Here is a 16,234-nt window from a genome sequence, read left to right as displayed (position 1 = left end):
AGTGAGACAGCAAGACTCTGATATCTGGGAAAGAACATTCCAGGTAGAGGTAATAAGAACACTCTGATGCTGGGACTTGTTTGGAGTACTCAGGAACCACAGAGAGGCCAGTGGGCTGATGCAGAGTGAGTATCAGGAGAGGGGCAGGAGATGAGATCAGAAAGAGCAAGACAGCAGAGCAGGGGCCAGACTAGGGAGGGTCTCACAGGCTACCCCATGGACTTGCTTCTGACTCTGAGATGAGAAACTAGTAGAGTGGATTGAGCTAACCAACATATGAAACGATTGCTCTGGCTGGTAGGATGCGAGGTCTAAGAAAGGAGACCAGTTAGGAGCCTACTGCAATAACCAGGAAAAGACAGTGGACTGGACCAAGAGGGAGCACGGATCAAGGACCACGAGAAGTTATATAAATCTGGATGCTGGAGGTAGAGCCTATGAGGTTTTCTATGGATTGGACCTGAGGTATGAGAAACAAATGTGACCAGGGAAGTCCTAAAGGGACTTTGATATCTGCCTTAAATTGCACCCTCACCCTTCCCTTTGGGTTGAACCATTAGAAGAAATCTTCATTAAAACACATTCAGGCCGGCCGTGGTGGCTCAAACCTGTAATCCCAACACTTTGGGAAGTTGAGGCGGGTGAATCACCTGAGGTCAGGAGTTTGAGACCAGCCTGGACAACATGGCAAAACCCCGTCTCTACTAAAAACACAAAAATTAGCCAAGTGTGATGGCAGGCGCCTGTAATCCCAGCTATTCGGGAGGCTGAGGCAGGAGAATTGCCGGAATCCGGGAGGCAGAGGTTACAAGGAACCAAGATCATGCCACTGCACTCCAGCCTGGGCAACAGAGAGAGACTCTGTCTCAAAAACAAAACAAAACAAACAAACAAAACCCCACAAAAAAACACACATTCAATGTCAGGTTCGTGTTCTAGTTATTAATATATCAATCAACGCTGGCTTCGCAGTTCTTCCAAAAGTCTAGGCAAGAGATAAGAGTCTAAAAGGCTGGGAAGGGGACTTGAATAAGTGAACATAGATTGAGAACTATTCAAGCAGTTATTGCTAACTGACTGGACAAGGCAGGAAAGGGAAGGAAAATGGCTTGCTGTGACCACTGAATTGTGGTGCTATTAACTAAGAACTAGAAAAGGAGGAGGGGGGGGAAAAACAACACCAGGAAGCTGAAAGTAGGTCTGGAAATAGAGATTATGAGTCCAGTTATGGGTGGTGACTTTGAGTCAATTGTGCAAAAGCCAAAAAGATAAATCCCCAACCCCATTTCAGAGTTTTTCTCTTGACTTATTTTGAAACACAATAGAGCCTCACTATTTGAGCAGAAATGTTAAATCAGCATATTCTATGAGAAATGTCATTATTTTCTTTCTTTTTTGAGACGGAGTCTCGCTCTGTCACCCAGGCTGGAGTGCAGTGGTGCAATTTCCACTCACTGCAACCTCCGCCTACCGAGTTGAAGCGACTCTCCTGCCTTAGCCTCCCAAGTAGCTGGGACTACAGGCACCCACCACCATGCCCGGCTAATTTTTGTATTTTTAATACAGACAGGGTTTCACCATGTTGGCCAGGCTGGTCTTGAACTCCTGACCTCAGGTGATCCACCTGCCTCGGCCTCCCAAAGTGTTGGGATTACAGGCGTGAGCCACCTCGCCCCGCCACCATTTATTTTCTAATAGGCACGGTAACTAAAAGTAAGCCATCAGAATCCATCCCTTTTTAATAGGAAGGGGCTCTTTGGAGATCTGTCTCAATGAACTGGATTTACAATCACAGAGCAATTGTTGTACCACTTAACATTCTACAATGCAGTTTAGCTAATTTTTTTGTTTGTATGCTTGTTTTGGGTCTTTTTGCCAACAAGAGTGCTACATTCTGAATATGAGAATAACAAACACAGACTTTTCAGACTTGTTTTTTCATTTCTAAGCTGGTAAACCAGAAGTAAGGTTTTCATTCAGAACCCACACAATTAGCATTGAACATCAGATCTGCAAATTCCACTATACAGTAGACATAAAGAAGTGGACCAAAATTCAAGGCAAACAACTGATTAAAGGTCAATGGTGTGCCAGTTACCATGCTCTGTAGTGGGAACAGAAGGATGAGTATGGCATGATCTATATGCCCAGGTGATTCCCACCTTACCAAAAGGTCTATGATGCCCTCCCCATATATCAGAAGGTACGTTTGCAGGCTTGGAATAGGGCTGATATCCTATTTGGAAATGCCTAACACTCAAATGGTTTGGAACATTAGAGACTCCTTACCTCTACAATTTATCTGATAGCTGTGTCTGTTCCAGAATAAACACAATCCCTGTTGAGTTTGCAACTCTACAATAAACCAGTGAAAGGGAAGAAACATACATATTATAGAGCCCCACATTTATTATAGACCTATAAAACCTTTAAACCAATGGAGTTACTTGACTCCCATTACAGAAAATCATTCAAACCAAAACAATTTCTAAAGAAATCTTTTTAAAGAGTTAACCCAGGGCTCTGTTGGATTGCTCTAGTGGGTTTTTCTTTGCTTTCCTTCCTTTTCCTTCTTTTTCCTTCCTCTTCTTTCCTATTTAAATATTTAGCTACCTACTCAGAATTGCTATTCCTCAATTAATTTGTGATTTTTTTAAACTTAAATTTCTTAAAGCTAATTTCAACTAGTAAAAAGAAAAATTATTTTTTTCAATGCTTGCTATCAAGGAGCTTGTAGTCTAGTGAGGGAAGGTGGACAACGAAATGGTTACCAAAAATACCACATAGAAAGTGCTAGAATAGGTCAGATGCAGTGGCTCACACCAGTAATCCCAACACTTTGGGAGGCCGAAGCAGGTGGATCACTTAAGGTCAGGAGTTCGGGACCAGCCTGGCCAATATGGTGAAACCCCATCTCCACTAAAAATACAAAAATTAGCCAAGCATGCTGGCAGGTGCCTGTAATCCCAGCTACTCGGGAGGCTGAGGCAGGAAAATCGCTCGAACCCAGGAGGCAGACGTTGCAGTGAGCTGAGATCGCACCACTGCACTCCAGCCTGGGTGACAGAGTGAGAGAAAAAAAGAAAGAAAGAAGGAAAGAAGGAAAGAGCTAAAATAGAGGTACCCAGGATGCCAGGGAGCTGAAAGGAAGGCGTACCTGCTTCGTAGGTGCTTGTGGTGAGGGGAGTTCACCCAGCATCGCGTCACAGCATCACCCGGAGCCATGAGCCGCTTTGGGTACTTTTCTTGGGGAACTAAAGGAGAGATGATGCTGGACGTGGGAAACGGTGACCGTGAACAGGTGGGGCACAGCCAGCAACAGTAGCTACGCTGTCCAAGCCCCACACGTTCTTTCTCCTGTGGCTGCCTTGTCTTGGCCGACATGCCAGTTCTGAACCAATGCATTTTTCACCACCTCCTCTGCTACCATCCTCCTTCTCTGTACCACTGCATGGATTCCCAACAGCTCCACCTGCTTCCAGAACTTTCCATGACAGCTCTTTTCCTACACAGCAGGCAGAGTGGTAATTGTGCATCCATCAGGTTATGTTACTCCCCTGCTTCAAATCCTCCCGTAGCTTTGCATCACACTGCCAAGCTGTGGCAAAGGTCTTTGATGTTATAAAGACCTGCATAACCCAGCCATGCCTGCTTCTCCCACCTCATCTCCTGCTTACTGCTCCTCCTACACACACACACACTGGCTGCCTTGCTTTTTCTAGAACTCATGGAGCTTATTTCTCTCTAAGGCCTGCCCTACTTAACTCTCTTCCCCAGTCTAGCATATTCTTCCCTCGGATCTTCTCAAGATCACTCCTTATGATTTAAACCTTGGCTGAAATGTTACTTCTCCAGATAGGCCTTTCTGACCACCCAAATAAATACAATGCCCCACCCCATTTCCCTGTGTAATTTTCTTCAAAGTACTTGTCTTATGTAGGGTTTCCTCTTCATTCTAGGTTTGGTCTGTTTTGTTCAACATTGAATCTCCAGAACTTAGAAAGGGACATGTGTTGAATAAACTAATTCTAATCTCAATTCCCAAGTGTAATGAACATTGGGTCTCTACTACGGTCAAGCAAAAATGTGTTCCCTTTGCCCCCTCTCACCATTGACTTTTGCCTTAGGAAACTTAACGCCCTTGTTCTAACACCTAGACTGTTCTCCCCAGTTATTTTCATGTTGGTTTATTATTCCAGCCATCTAGTAACAGAATAAAACTTATGTGTGACAACCAGTAAACACAATAAGATACCCACTATTTATCAAAGGCTTCCTTTGTACTAGATGTCATACATATATTATGCAGTTAAACCTTATAACGTCTTTACTGTATCATCTTATCCCCATTTTAGAAGGCGTTTTCAAGTAACTTCCAAATAACATAGAGACTGCCCAATTTCTACACTATTCCCGCATTTCAACTGAGTATTCAGATCTTAGAAAAACAAACTTATCTTTTCCATGCACAGTTTTTTTCATAATATCCCAGAAACCAACTTGAACTAGTACTATAATAGGTAAGCAAATAAAGAAAATATTAGATTCAATTGCTGTCTGTATTATGCATATTGAAGCATTGAGTAATAATTTTCTCATTAAAGATATGGCATATAGTTTCTGAACATTTGCCAAGCATATCTTCTGCATATATTAGTAATCCAAAACCAGGGAGATTTTTAGAATAGTTATTGCTAGCTGTTATGACTTTAGCTAGTACAGAAATGTATTCTCTTCTTTATTTCTGTAAGAAGAATAAATACCTGTTCACTCCCTAGTTAGAAATGTCTTAAACTATAGTATTAGACAGTATCACATTCTGATACATGACAGATCATAAGGCAAAACCAGTCTCCTTCTGTTCCTCAGGGGCTTTCTGGATTTCGAAAGTCATTGCTGTGATAGAACTCATCATAGCTCAGTTCTCAGAACTTCATAATATTTGCTTCCATTTTCAGATAAGTTCTAAAAAGAAACAAAGACAAATAAGAGTGTTTCATAATAAGGATGCTTTTTAGAAGCCATCTGAATTCTAAGTGGCTAAAGGTAATGCTTCATTGGGATGGGACACACCTGTGGACCATGAGGGTTCCATGTGTACAAAATCATTATCTTCACATTTCTTTCCTTGCTGTTTCAGCTTCAAGGTCAGATATCACTAAGTATTGTGATGAAATGATGTTCCTTTGAGTTGAATCTAAACAATTGTCAAAGGGGGAAATAGCATTTATCTCATATAGACAGCTACAAAAAAAAATGGAGAAAAGCCAAGACCACCAAGGTTTTCCTCCATGAACTATGTTCCCAAAGCTTCCAAATATTTCCCAAAGTGCTTTCCTCAAGAGAGCCAATACTAATCAGCCCATCCATGCACCCATTTCCCATCTGCTCCCTGACCATCTCATTACCCTGGCAGGCCCACCCTCGCTATTCCTCATCAAGAAATTCCCTAAAAACTCTCACACATGTTGGGAAAGGCATAATGTAAGGAAAAGCTTTTCCTTTAAAAAAGAAACCTCTGAAGGCTGCATCTCCTCTAATATCCCCCCTACCACCCACTCAGTAATCCCAGATTCTTGACTCTGACCTTCACACGGCATCGTTCACCTTTACTTGTTTCCAACTTTAAAAAGTGGGAGACATCTGAATACTGAAACTGTAAGCTGTTTCAGAACAACCATATCCTCCTTTGATGCAGCTCTAATACTTTAGCACAACATAGATGCTTAAACTAATAGCAGGTTACATGGTTAGAGGGAACACACAGGATCGTATATTTATGCCTCAGATTACAGCTTTTCCTCTCTCTGCAGCACATCAGAGAAGTGCAGATGTCAGTGTTTGAGGCCTGTCTGTAATCACACAGCCATGGAAAGCTGAGCTCTGTGATGGCGGGGGATCAGCCTCACCAGCTCTTCCATGGGGTCTCACCTCTTCCCCATTCTCCCTCTGCTGCAATCAGCTTGCTAGTCACAGGTCAGAGACGGCCTTAAATCATCCTGGCTAAGGCCGGACCATGGTCCAGCATCCCTGGAATGCTTACAAATGACTTCTCCTTTGCTTCTACTTGTTTCCAAAGACTCCAATTTCAGCCAGAGTTGGTGTCCGTTCTGAAGAACTCTTAAAACACAAGGGCCTTTAATCACACGAGAAGTTGGAGGGAAGGGAAGGGGGTAGCTCAGGAAGGAAAACAGGTCCACGCTTTGCTTCCTTCTTTCTTGGCCAAGTGCTGACTGACCCTCCCTGTCAGACAGGGTGCAGGAAGGGGCTTTGCTCTGGCTTCCCTAGCAGAGTTGGGAGAGGGTGGGAGGAGCTGAAGAATGCCCCAAAGGAACAGATTCCAGAAGGACCCAATCACCATGTGAGCCAGCATGCCCCTGAGTGCTGCTGAGTGCCAGGGGCTTGGGTGACATGTTGAATTGAAAATCAAAACCGCATGAATGCATACTTGATTACAGCCAGAAATGGCCAAGTTTTGTGAAGATTTCCACTGAATCATCCAGAAACTGAGGAGTTAAAGGGAACTTGGATAGGAAGAGAAAAGCTAGAGAGGGTCAACAGGCTCTAAAGTGACCACAGAAAACAGGTCTTGACTAGGATTCAGAGTTTAGAGGGTGGTCAGAAAAAGCAAAGACTTCAGCAGTATTTTACTCTCTAAACAGGGAGGAGGATGGGGAAATATTGGAAGAGAACCCAGCTTGGAGTGTGAAAAGCTGGAGGCTTGCCAGAGCTGGGAAGGGGTTGGATCTAAATGGAGCCTCCTCCATTTCACTGTTCCAAAGGACCTACTGGGTCAGAGGGACCTCAGCTCGTGGGATAGGGAGGAGAGAAGGAGTATTTATGTTAAATTAAATCTATAAAACAGAAGGAAGGCTGGAGCTAATGCCTTTGTTGCCCTTCAGATGGCATTTATGTGCATTAAGGTTTCACACATCTCTGCAGACAGCTGCCAAAAGGAATTATCCGGCTGCAAGAGCTGCTCAACTGCACTCCTACACAAGTTATGTGTAGGCCAATTTCATGTAAACAGGATTCCCTGACACACTTTGGCAACTGAAGTGAAGGTTTCACCAAAGTAAATGTTTTAAACTATTTTTAAAAATATATTGGATCATAAATGGCTTATAATACTTTTATGTACTATATTATTATTTTTCTCAGGTCTAAGTCAACACCCCAGAGTTAAGAAACAGAGGAAAGAAATTCAATCACGGTGTGGTGGCAGAATGTTGTACGCAATCAAAGAGTAACACTCATTTATTCAATGGGTATTTATTGAGCACAAATACAATGAACACACTTCAGTGATGCTAAAACACACTTTTCACAACTTACAGATGCAACTTACAGTAGATGGTGCCAATTTTATTAACAGTAGTTTTTCTTTCTTTGTGGTACATTTTAAAGTGGAACATTTTAAAACTGTATATTTCATTAAAAATTGAAATATTTCAAAGGTATCTTAGATCTGATAAAACAGGAACTCATCAATATCATTAAGGTCTCAGTTTAAATGTTGCCACCTCCTCCTCCTAGAGGCTTCCTGGACCACCAATCAAAGGGAGCCCATCCATCACTCTGAGTCTCCACCACCTTACCGATCACATCTCCATGGAGACTGTCTCTCTTGTATTGGTCAGGAATTATCCTAGGCATAGTAGGTTCTCAATAAACGCTCTGGAATGAATAAAAGTTACCATTTATCGAGCAATTACTACATGTCAGACTCTGAACTAAATGCTTTACAGAGGGAAATCCCATTTATTCCTAACAATTGAAAGGTCATTCTTACTCCCTACTTTACAGATGGGGAACTTGCAGCAGGTAAGTGGGAAAGCAAAGAACTAGAGCTCAGCTCAGCCTGACTTCAAAGCCCATACACGTATGTACTCTGCTACACTGTGTATCGCATCCAAGGCCCTGGAATTGTTTTGTGCTTGATTCTCTGGCTGGTTTAGAGATGTAAGGCAAGATGAAGTTATTATACAAAGAAGAATACAACTGTTCCCCCACTTTTGAAAGGTAATATTTGCCAATGGGGAATCACCACATTTCTCTAGACCTCTAAGTGCTTCATTTATAAACTCCTGTGCAAACATAGAGATGGAGGTGCCGGCATCTCTGTCCAATAAATGAGGAAGGGCTCCAGGGAAGAGACAGATATTTAAACTTCGTGTGGAACGACCCCACCACTGGTGAGAGAGAGTGCGGCCCACACAGGGCTCTGCAAGTTACTTGAATGGCAAGGACACAGGGTATACATGAAGAGGTATCAGGAGAAGAGTAGATACAAGGGCCGTGGGTGCCTTGCTCAGAGGTTTGGGCCTCATTTCATAGGAGTCATCTGTGGTCTGTGTCAACCATGGACTTTATCTCAATCCAGTCCAACTTCTCTCCCCCATTCAGCATCTAACTCAAAGTAGAATGCTGACGTCTGGCACTGCCATTTCTATGTCAACTGATGGCTATGCTTAACAGAGACTTCTAGCCCCAGGGCAAAGAGAAAATATGAAAAGGTGACTAGGAAACCGAGTGATGAAGTGATCTTAATTATAAGTCCGTCTATGATGAGTCAACATAGATAGAGCCAATGAAACTTGTCATCTTGGGTCTCAACGAAAATACAGAAGGACACTACAAAACAGAATAGTTCATTTAAAACAGATCCAGCAAACTATAGCTGCAGGCTACATCCAGCCTGTTTTTGTATGGCCTGTGAGCAAAGATTGGTTTTTACATTTTTAAAGGGTTGTAAACAAATAACCCTCATCTCAAATCAAACAGTATATGACAGAGACATGTGGAGCCTAAAATGCTACCTGGATTTTTACAGGAAAAGACTTGCCATCCCCTCACCTAGGACTTTACGTGTCTTTTCAATGTCTAGACAGTCACAGGCCATTTAAATTGGTGCTCAATGTGACTAGACCCAGAGAACTAGATCTATTCACCACTTCAAATATTAGAGCTCATTTAATACTATGATGATTTATGGATTAATAATTACTCTTATGAGAATACTAAAGTTTTAGTTATTATTCGACTCATGCTTATCTTAAATTTTTCTTTGATGATTTAAAAACATTTCCTTCTTACACATAAATGGGCTTGCTAGCTTTTGGCCAAATGCTATAATGGCAAAGGGTTTGCCCTTCCTCGTGCTGGTGCTAAGAGGCCTCCACAACACCCTGGTATTTAAAGCTTACCAAAACAACTTTCTTAATTAAAGACCGAGTGAAAGCCCTGACTCTCCTCCCATCAGGTTATTACAAGTGGGTGTAGATGGAATTTTTTAAAAACTTAGCCTACCATTAACACTCTTCAAATTGCCTTCCCTCTAGGACCACGAGGGGAGGGGAAAAGAAGAGGAGAGTTATGGATTTGAGGATCCACGAATCCAGCAGGATTTAGCTTTCCATCAAACGGTAATTCAATATTTACCAAAGAAGGATGTTTAGATGTGGAAATTTTTACTTTGGCTTGTATCTCATCAGAAAAAGTGTTTTTGGTTTTGTTTTTTGCTTTTTTTTAACCTTAGGTTTACATATTGAAAAGATACTCAGCCTCAAACATGAAGACTATTCTAGATACACAGTCAACTCCTAATCACTGGACTGGAAATCACCCAGGCATACCTGAAGCTGTTTTGCAGCATTAGATACGCTATGGCCCAGGAATTCCGCAGCAAACCTGGGCCCCATCGCTAGGTGATTAGCCATATACTTCTGTCTTCTCAGCTAAAGCATTTATTGCTTTTCATCAGCATAGACAATATAAAGCTGAAGATGTAGTCATCTCTTAATCACTTGAAAGCTGACTCTTCTGTCAGTAAATTCTACTTGGCACAGACTGCCCGTGACTCTGAATGACCGAATGGATTGGGATCAGCTTTTAATTTTATCAAGCAAGATTGATGCAAGCCTGTGATGAAACATTAATATCTGAGATGCCTTGCCACACACAAGCATGAGGTTGCTTACAGACCCTTTGTCTAAAAAATGTTTTCCTTCCCATCCCTGCCTGAATACACCAACATTTCGCATTAGAAACCATATTTTTCCTAAGTCAAAAGAGACAAGTGATTATAATTTTTTCTTAAAGACTGAACCATTACATTTAATTAAAAATATGTCTCCATGCAACCAACATTTCTTAGGCAGTGCAGTTCAAGAGGGGCAGGGGAGAGAGAAGAGAACCTTGGTTAGATCACAGTTCTGACAGTCCAGAGCTATGTATAAACTTCTGCAAAATCATACACTCCTGGGACTTGGTTTATCAACAACAATCATCTTCAAAGCACACCATATGTGCCAAACACTGATACGAATCATTTCATTTAATCCTTGGCATAACTTGAGACAAGGGCGGAGAAGAAAGGAGGAAAGGTGTGAAAATGAGGAAAGGTGAGAAAACCGAGAGACATCAACTATGATTTTTACTTTTCCTGGTTATGAAATAATCCATATCTAAGTAATTTCCTTAAAGAAGTGAAGGTCTCAAAGCTACAGAGACGTAGATGTGAGCATCACACAAGTAGGCTAATTCTAGATCACTGGATCTTAACCAGACTTCCTAAATCTTTAAGATGTAGGGCTGGACTAGGTCATCCAAGAGCCCTTCTGGGTTTAATATTCCAGGGACCTAATCATGCTGCAGGAGGATTAAAAGATGACAACTGCTTGAAAGACCAACCACCAGCAATGAAAGGAGTGGAGAGGAAAAGAAATCTGCAAAAAAGTGAACGGCCGCCATTAAGATAATAGCTTCAGGAATTGCTTTTGGTTGACGAAGGGCTCAAGAGATTTAGTGCTACTCAAGCATTTCCCATATTTATGGGACAGACTATGAACCATTTGATCTTAATTAAATCACTGAAAAATCATATCCGCAAAGGGGGAACACAACATAGGACTGGTTATTCTTGGTTTTGAAAAAATATGTTGCCACTTCCTATTGTTTTAAAAATGATCATTTAACCTCTTTGAACTACAGCCTGAATCCCCCACTGAAATATTTAAGCCTGTATTCGGTGACAGTAATCTATATTAAAGGCACTGAAGGAAGCTGGTGCCCCTAATTCAGGGTGCCCATTTAGGGTAGAGGAAGCAGGAAAATGCCACCAAGGACAAGCAGAATCGGGGCAGTTATCTGGCATCTGATTGCCAGGTAACTGTTTCTCACTTTGCTTTGCCCTTTAGCAGAGGACTTGGGGGGCTGCTACACAAGGATGGGGAAGGTCGTGCAGCCATTGCTGTTGACTGTGGACTGCTACTGATGACCTATTTGAGGATGAAGCCAGGGAGGTGGGAGCACTCTGAAGAAAAAAGTTTCTTTAGTCAGGTGGTTTGGTGGCTTAGAATTGGGACCTCAAATGAGACAAAAAGTCAAGTCAGGAATTGGGAAGCCAGACTCAAAATGCTGAGAGAGTCAAACATCAACCCGTTACTTTTCTCTCTGTCTTAAATATTGTAGACCAAATTACAGGGGGTAGGGGTTTGGGAGGGGGATGAGGAATGAGCAGGAGGCCGTAGAAGCTATCTGGTTCGTGTGCACTGCTTTATAAGGGAGGCAGCCAAGACGACCAGAGGCAAGTATCTTGCCCAGGGTCCCACAGGGCAAAATTAAAGTTCGAAAATTTTCTGATCTCCTGAAATGATGGGCTTGGAAATGTTTTTAACAGCAATTTAATCAAAATCCAAAATCTCTACATTTTTTAGAAGTATGCTGTCTACAGAATCTGAGAATCCAGAAGATGCCGGTTTTAACACCTGGTTGTTATTGTACCGCATTACAGGACCTACTCAAGCCCGGAATTCTGTTAGATGACAAACTGGACCTAGAGTTAACATTCTAGTCTTTCCCCCGGTCTAAATACAAAACACAATATAGTTCTGCATCCAATCTGTTCAAAACTCCTAAACCAACTCTCAGTCTGAGATGGTCCTCGCGGGGTGATACCTGCCCCAAACACCCACACTCGGTGATTTCGAAAATACGTGCAGTAGCCTCGGCCACCTGCGGGTGGTACAAAGGGCGCCTTGAGGACCAGAGCTGGATGAAACGCCGGCTTACAAACCCCGCTCCGCCAGCACATTCAAGTCAAGGATCCAGCTCATTGTTTCCGAGGAGCGGAATGAATTGACCAGCCGAGCGCCGTTCTCCCAGTTAGAGCGTCCCCAAGCTTCCGGCTTCGGAACGGGGCTCACCGCGAGGACACAAAAGGGGCGAGCTCGGGCATCACTGCGGATCCCCGCCGCCCGCCGAGGCCAGAACGCTCGCAGAGTCGCGGCCGCCCAGGTGTTACCGTTTACCCCGTGACGGAAGAGCCACAGGCTCTTGACTCCCCACCCCCTGAAAAGCGCGTCTGCAGAACGGGGGCGCCCCCAAGCCCTGAGCGCCGCAGCAGCTCGGCCGCCGCCCCCACCGCGCGTCCCCGGGTCCTCGGGCTCCCGGCTTCGCTGCTGGGGAGCTGACCCAGCTGGCTGGCTGTGGGGTCCCGTTCTGGGGCTGTCCTGCTGAGTCGGGGGTGGGGAAGCGGTGGCTACAACTCCCGGGTGCTCGCAGAAACTCCTCTGCGCGCTGATGTTGCAGCCGCTGGGGCGAGGGGCGGGAGCACCGGGAACTTGGGGGCGCGGAACCCCAAGCGGGGCGGCGGCGGGCAGCATCCCCTACCCGACTCCGACCCCCGAGACGCGGCGCCCCCCAGCGCCCTCCGTCCCCACCGCGCGGTGCCCCCGGCGCCCTCTGTCCCCACCGCTCGGCGCCCCCCAAGGCCCTCCGTCCCCACTGCGGAGGGGCGCGCAGGGGGCCGGCGGGGCCCGGGTACCACGCTCCGCCCGGCCCCACCTGCGGATGTGGGGCTCCCGCCGGAGGTCCCCGGGTCCCCCCTCCCATCCCTGGAAAAGTCCCCGGGGCGTCCGGGCCCGACCGGCGCTTACCCGGGGAGGGGCGGCTTCGCATGCCCGGGCGGCGCTCGCAGGTCGGGCGGGGAGGGTGCGGGCTGCGCTGCGCCGGCTCGGGCTGCCGGAGCGCCCTGCAGCCGCCGTCAGGCTCGGGCTCGGGCTCGGGCTCCGACTTCCTCTTCCTCGGGCTCGGCCCCACTGCTCGGCCGCGCCCCGGCCCGCCCCTCCCCGCGCCCAGACGCCAGCTTCGGCGGCCGGAGCAGCGGATCGCTCGTCCCGCCTCCCCTCTGCCCTGAGGGCGAAAAAGGTGGAGAGGAGGGGGGCGAAGAGAAAGAGAAATTAGGCACTTGGCCTTGTCTCTGGAGCCTTGCCAAAGAGAACAGTCAAATTACAGCTTCGGGGGGAATAAAGTTTTTTTTTTAAAAAAAATTCTGCTACTGTTTTCGCAGACACATCACTTTTCTTCATTTTCCGAGCTCTTCAGGTTTAGCTTTCCTTTGGACGTAATAATTTCCTATGTGAGTCCTTTAAAATAATACCCAAAATCATGGTTTTAGTGAACATTCTAGTTTTACATAGAAGCTTTGCCGGTAATCAAGTGAAAAGAGGAGGAAGCCCGGTGTTCTTCAGGCGTCATTACCCTAATCACCTCGGTTAAAGCACCAAACGACCTTTGCCTAGAGAAAGTAAAAGTGGAAACGGAGGTAAAGAATAACCGGTGACAGCCAGAAAGATGTGTAAAGGCACCGGCTCTGCAGTAAAGTTATGACTCCAATCAAAGGTGCCTGCAGCGACAGTGAAAGGCATGTGAAGTCATTTCTTAACACTAATCTCCCGCCAAAGTCGGACGTATCAGGGTCGCCTGTGGACCCCCTTAGGTTTGGTGGTGGATTTGATTGCACTCTTAGTTGTTAACAGACCTTCAGCCTTACCACTTGCTAGCTGTGTGGCCTTGAGAGAACGCTTTAACCTGTGTTCTGTCTGTTTCCTCATCTGTAAAATGGAGATCATGATGATGATGATGATGATAGTGCCTACCTCCTAGAGTTGCTGTATGTGATTTAAATAAGAGAATGTGCGTGAAGGGCTTAGGAGACTGTCTGGCACATGCTCTACAGCCTGAATAAATGTTAGCTATTCTTGTTGATTTTTGCCTTTTATCTGCTTTTATGCATATACATGATTATGGAAATTATAATAAAGACTGGGAACAAAACAAGGTTTGTGCAGTAAGGCCGCACAGCATCACAGTTCTCTACCACGTGGAGTTTATGTTCTGTTTTATAATTTATTTGAGTCTCCACAACTGACTTGTATTACCTAAAACTATGGGACTTGGTTATGCTTGGAATACATTTACCACAGTAGATTTGCAATGGGACTAAAACAGACATTTGCCATCTTCAAAGCATTGTTTCAGTTGGCCTTGCAATAACCTTGTGAGCTTGACAGGACAGGTGCTAGTTGCCTTTCACAGACAGGAAACTGAGCTTAATTAAGACCCTGCCCAGCTTCTGGAGCTCACACAAAATCATGCCTGTTACCCCATCTCTCTATGTTGTGATTTGTGTTAGAAGTGTGCAGTATGTTTGTGAAATAGTACCACATTAATGGTTTCCATCAACCCTGTGAGGTAGGTGCCAGCCTTTATTTGACACTCAAAGCATCTAGGATTCAAAGAAGCTCATTGATGAGTGTGTCTGTGGCTGAGAGATAAGGGTTTCTGACAACTTGGAAAGGAAGGGAGGAGAATTGGGGATTCCTGTTCTCTGCTGTCTCCTCTTTTATTGATTGATTGATTGAGATGGGATCTCGCTGTTACCCAGGCTGGAGTGCGGTGGCACCAATCATAGCTCATTGTAGCCTGGAACTCCTGGGCTCAAGAAATCCTCTGGCCTCAGCCTCCTGGGTTGCTGGAACTACAGGTATGCACCACCATGCCGGGCTTACTTACCATTTTTTTTTTGTAGAGACCGGGGTCACGCTATGTTACCCAGGCTGGCCTCGAACTTCTGGCCTCAGGCAATCCTCCAGCCCCTGCCTCCCAAAACACTGGGATTACAGGAGTGAGCCACCATGCCTGGCCTCAGTTATGCATTTCTTAGCACAAGTGCTTCGAATGAAGCTGTGGATGAAGCACTATGATCTGATGAAAAGACTGGATCAGCTGCAGATGCTGCTGCTCAAGAGCACTCACCCTTAGGCAGATAGCTCTTCTGAATTTGGTACTGTGCTTATGGGATGGTTATAATATTTCCTGGCCAGCCCGCTCACTTCACCTCAGTTTATTAATGAGGTGGGAGGTAGAAAGTGGAAACAGGAACAAGAAATTTCTTTTGTTGAGACTGTATGCCAAGTACAGCACTAAGCACCTAAGTCCTGTGATCATTCCTGATTTCCAGGCAAATGAACTCTGCCCTTTAGATCTTTAGAATTTGAGCTCCTTGAAATCACCTGGCCTGACACATTGTGGGTCTGGTTTGTGTGTCCAGCACTTAGTTCAGCTCCTAACACACAATAGGTATACGATATTCAGTGTGTGGATTGTTGGATGGATGAACGGACAACATAAGAGTTGTGAAGATGCTGTAGCATTCTGTTAGTAAGAGTCTACTCTTCCACTTTAAGGAAAAGGACCCAATGGAATGGCTTTCTAATGGTGCATCCGGTATTGGGAAAATTCTTTTGGCGAGTGGTCTTTCTAATACTGCTCTATCAGTCAATGTCAAACAAAGGGAACAGAACCCAGTTCAAGTATTTATAAAAGAGGGACTTTAATGCAGGAAATTGGCTCTACAAGTGATGGAAGAATCAAGAATCCAAAAAGAGACAGTGAGGCAGCCCAGAAATTAACAGCAACAGAAAGTCACTACCACTCCTAGACAGAGGAATTCAGAAGACACAGCCTGAAGGGGTGTTCTCCCACCCATCCCCATAACCCTGTGATTCTGAGTGATTCTCTTCACAAGAAGAGGCTGAGGGCAACAGGCCCAGGCTTAGCCCACCCTCAAATTATACCTTTTCCTTCTCAAGTAAAAGTGGGTCTATCAATTAGATTTCTGTAGAAGAGAAGTTCTTGCTTTTTAAGATGACTGAACGTCCTAAGTGATGGGCTGATGGTGAAACAAACCACCATGGCACACATTTACCTATGTAACAAACCTGTACAACTTTTACTTTAAAAAGATTATTAAATGCCTCCTATGGTGTCTTATTTCTTCCTCATACAGATGCAGTAAAGTAGATACTATAATCCCTGAATTATGCATAAGGTCACAGCTATTCAGGAAAGTTTGGTGACTTGCTCAAGGCCACACAGCTATGCGAGGCAG

At 44.8% G+C, this 16,234-nt stretch overlaps 1 protein-coding gene across 1 annotated transcript in view; it reads right to left on the bottom strand.

The window, feature by feature from the left end:
- Positions 1–13,178, bottom strand: part of PLEKHG1 (pleckstrin homology and RhoGEF domain containing G1) — a 246,055-nt gene extending 232,877 nt beyond the window's left edge. Inside the window, exon 1 of the mRNA XM_063605030.1 lies at positions 12,939–13,178. Within this exon, the coding sequence (XP_063461100.1) occupies positions 12,939–12,960 (22 nt within the window). The 5' untranslated portion in view covers positions 12,961–13,178. The remainder of the gene's footprint in view (positions 1–12,938) is intronic.
- Positions 13,179–16,234: the final 3,056 nt, after the last annotated feature.

This window comes from Pan paniscus, chromosome 5, assembly GCF_029289425.2.
Source record: "Pan paniscus chromosome 5, NHGRI_mPanPan1-v2.0_pri, whole genome shotgun sequence".
Lineage (NCBI taxonomy): Eukaryota > Metazoa > Chordata > Mammalia > Primates > Hominidae > Pan > Pan paniscus.
The sequence above is the reverse complement of the archived record's forward strand: the minus strand, read 5'-3'. Positions and strand labels throughout refer to the sequence as shown.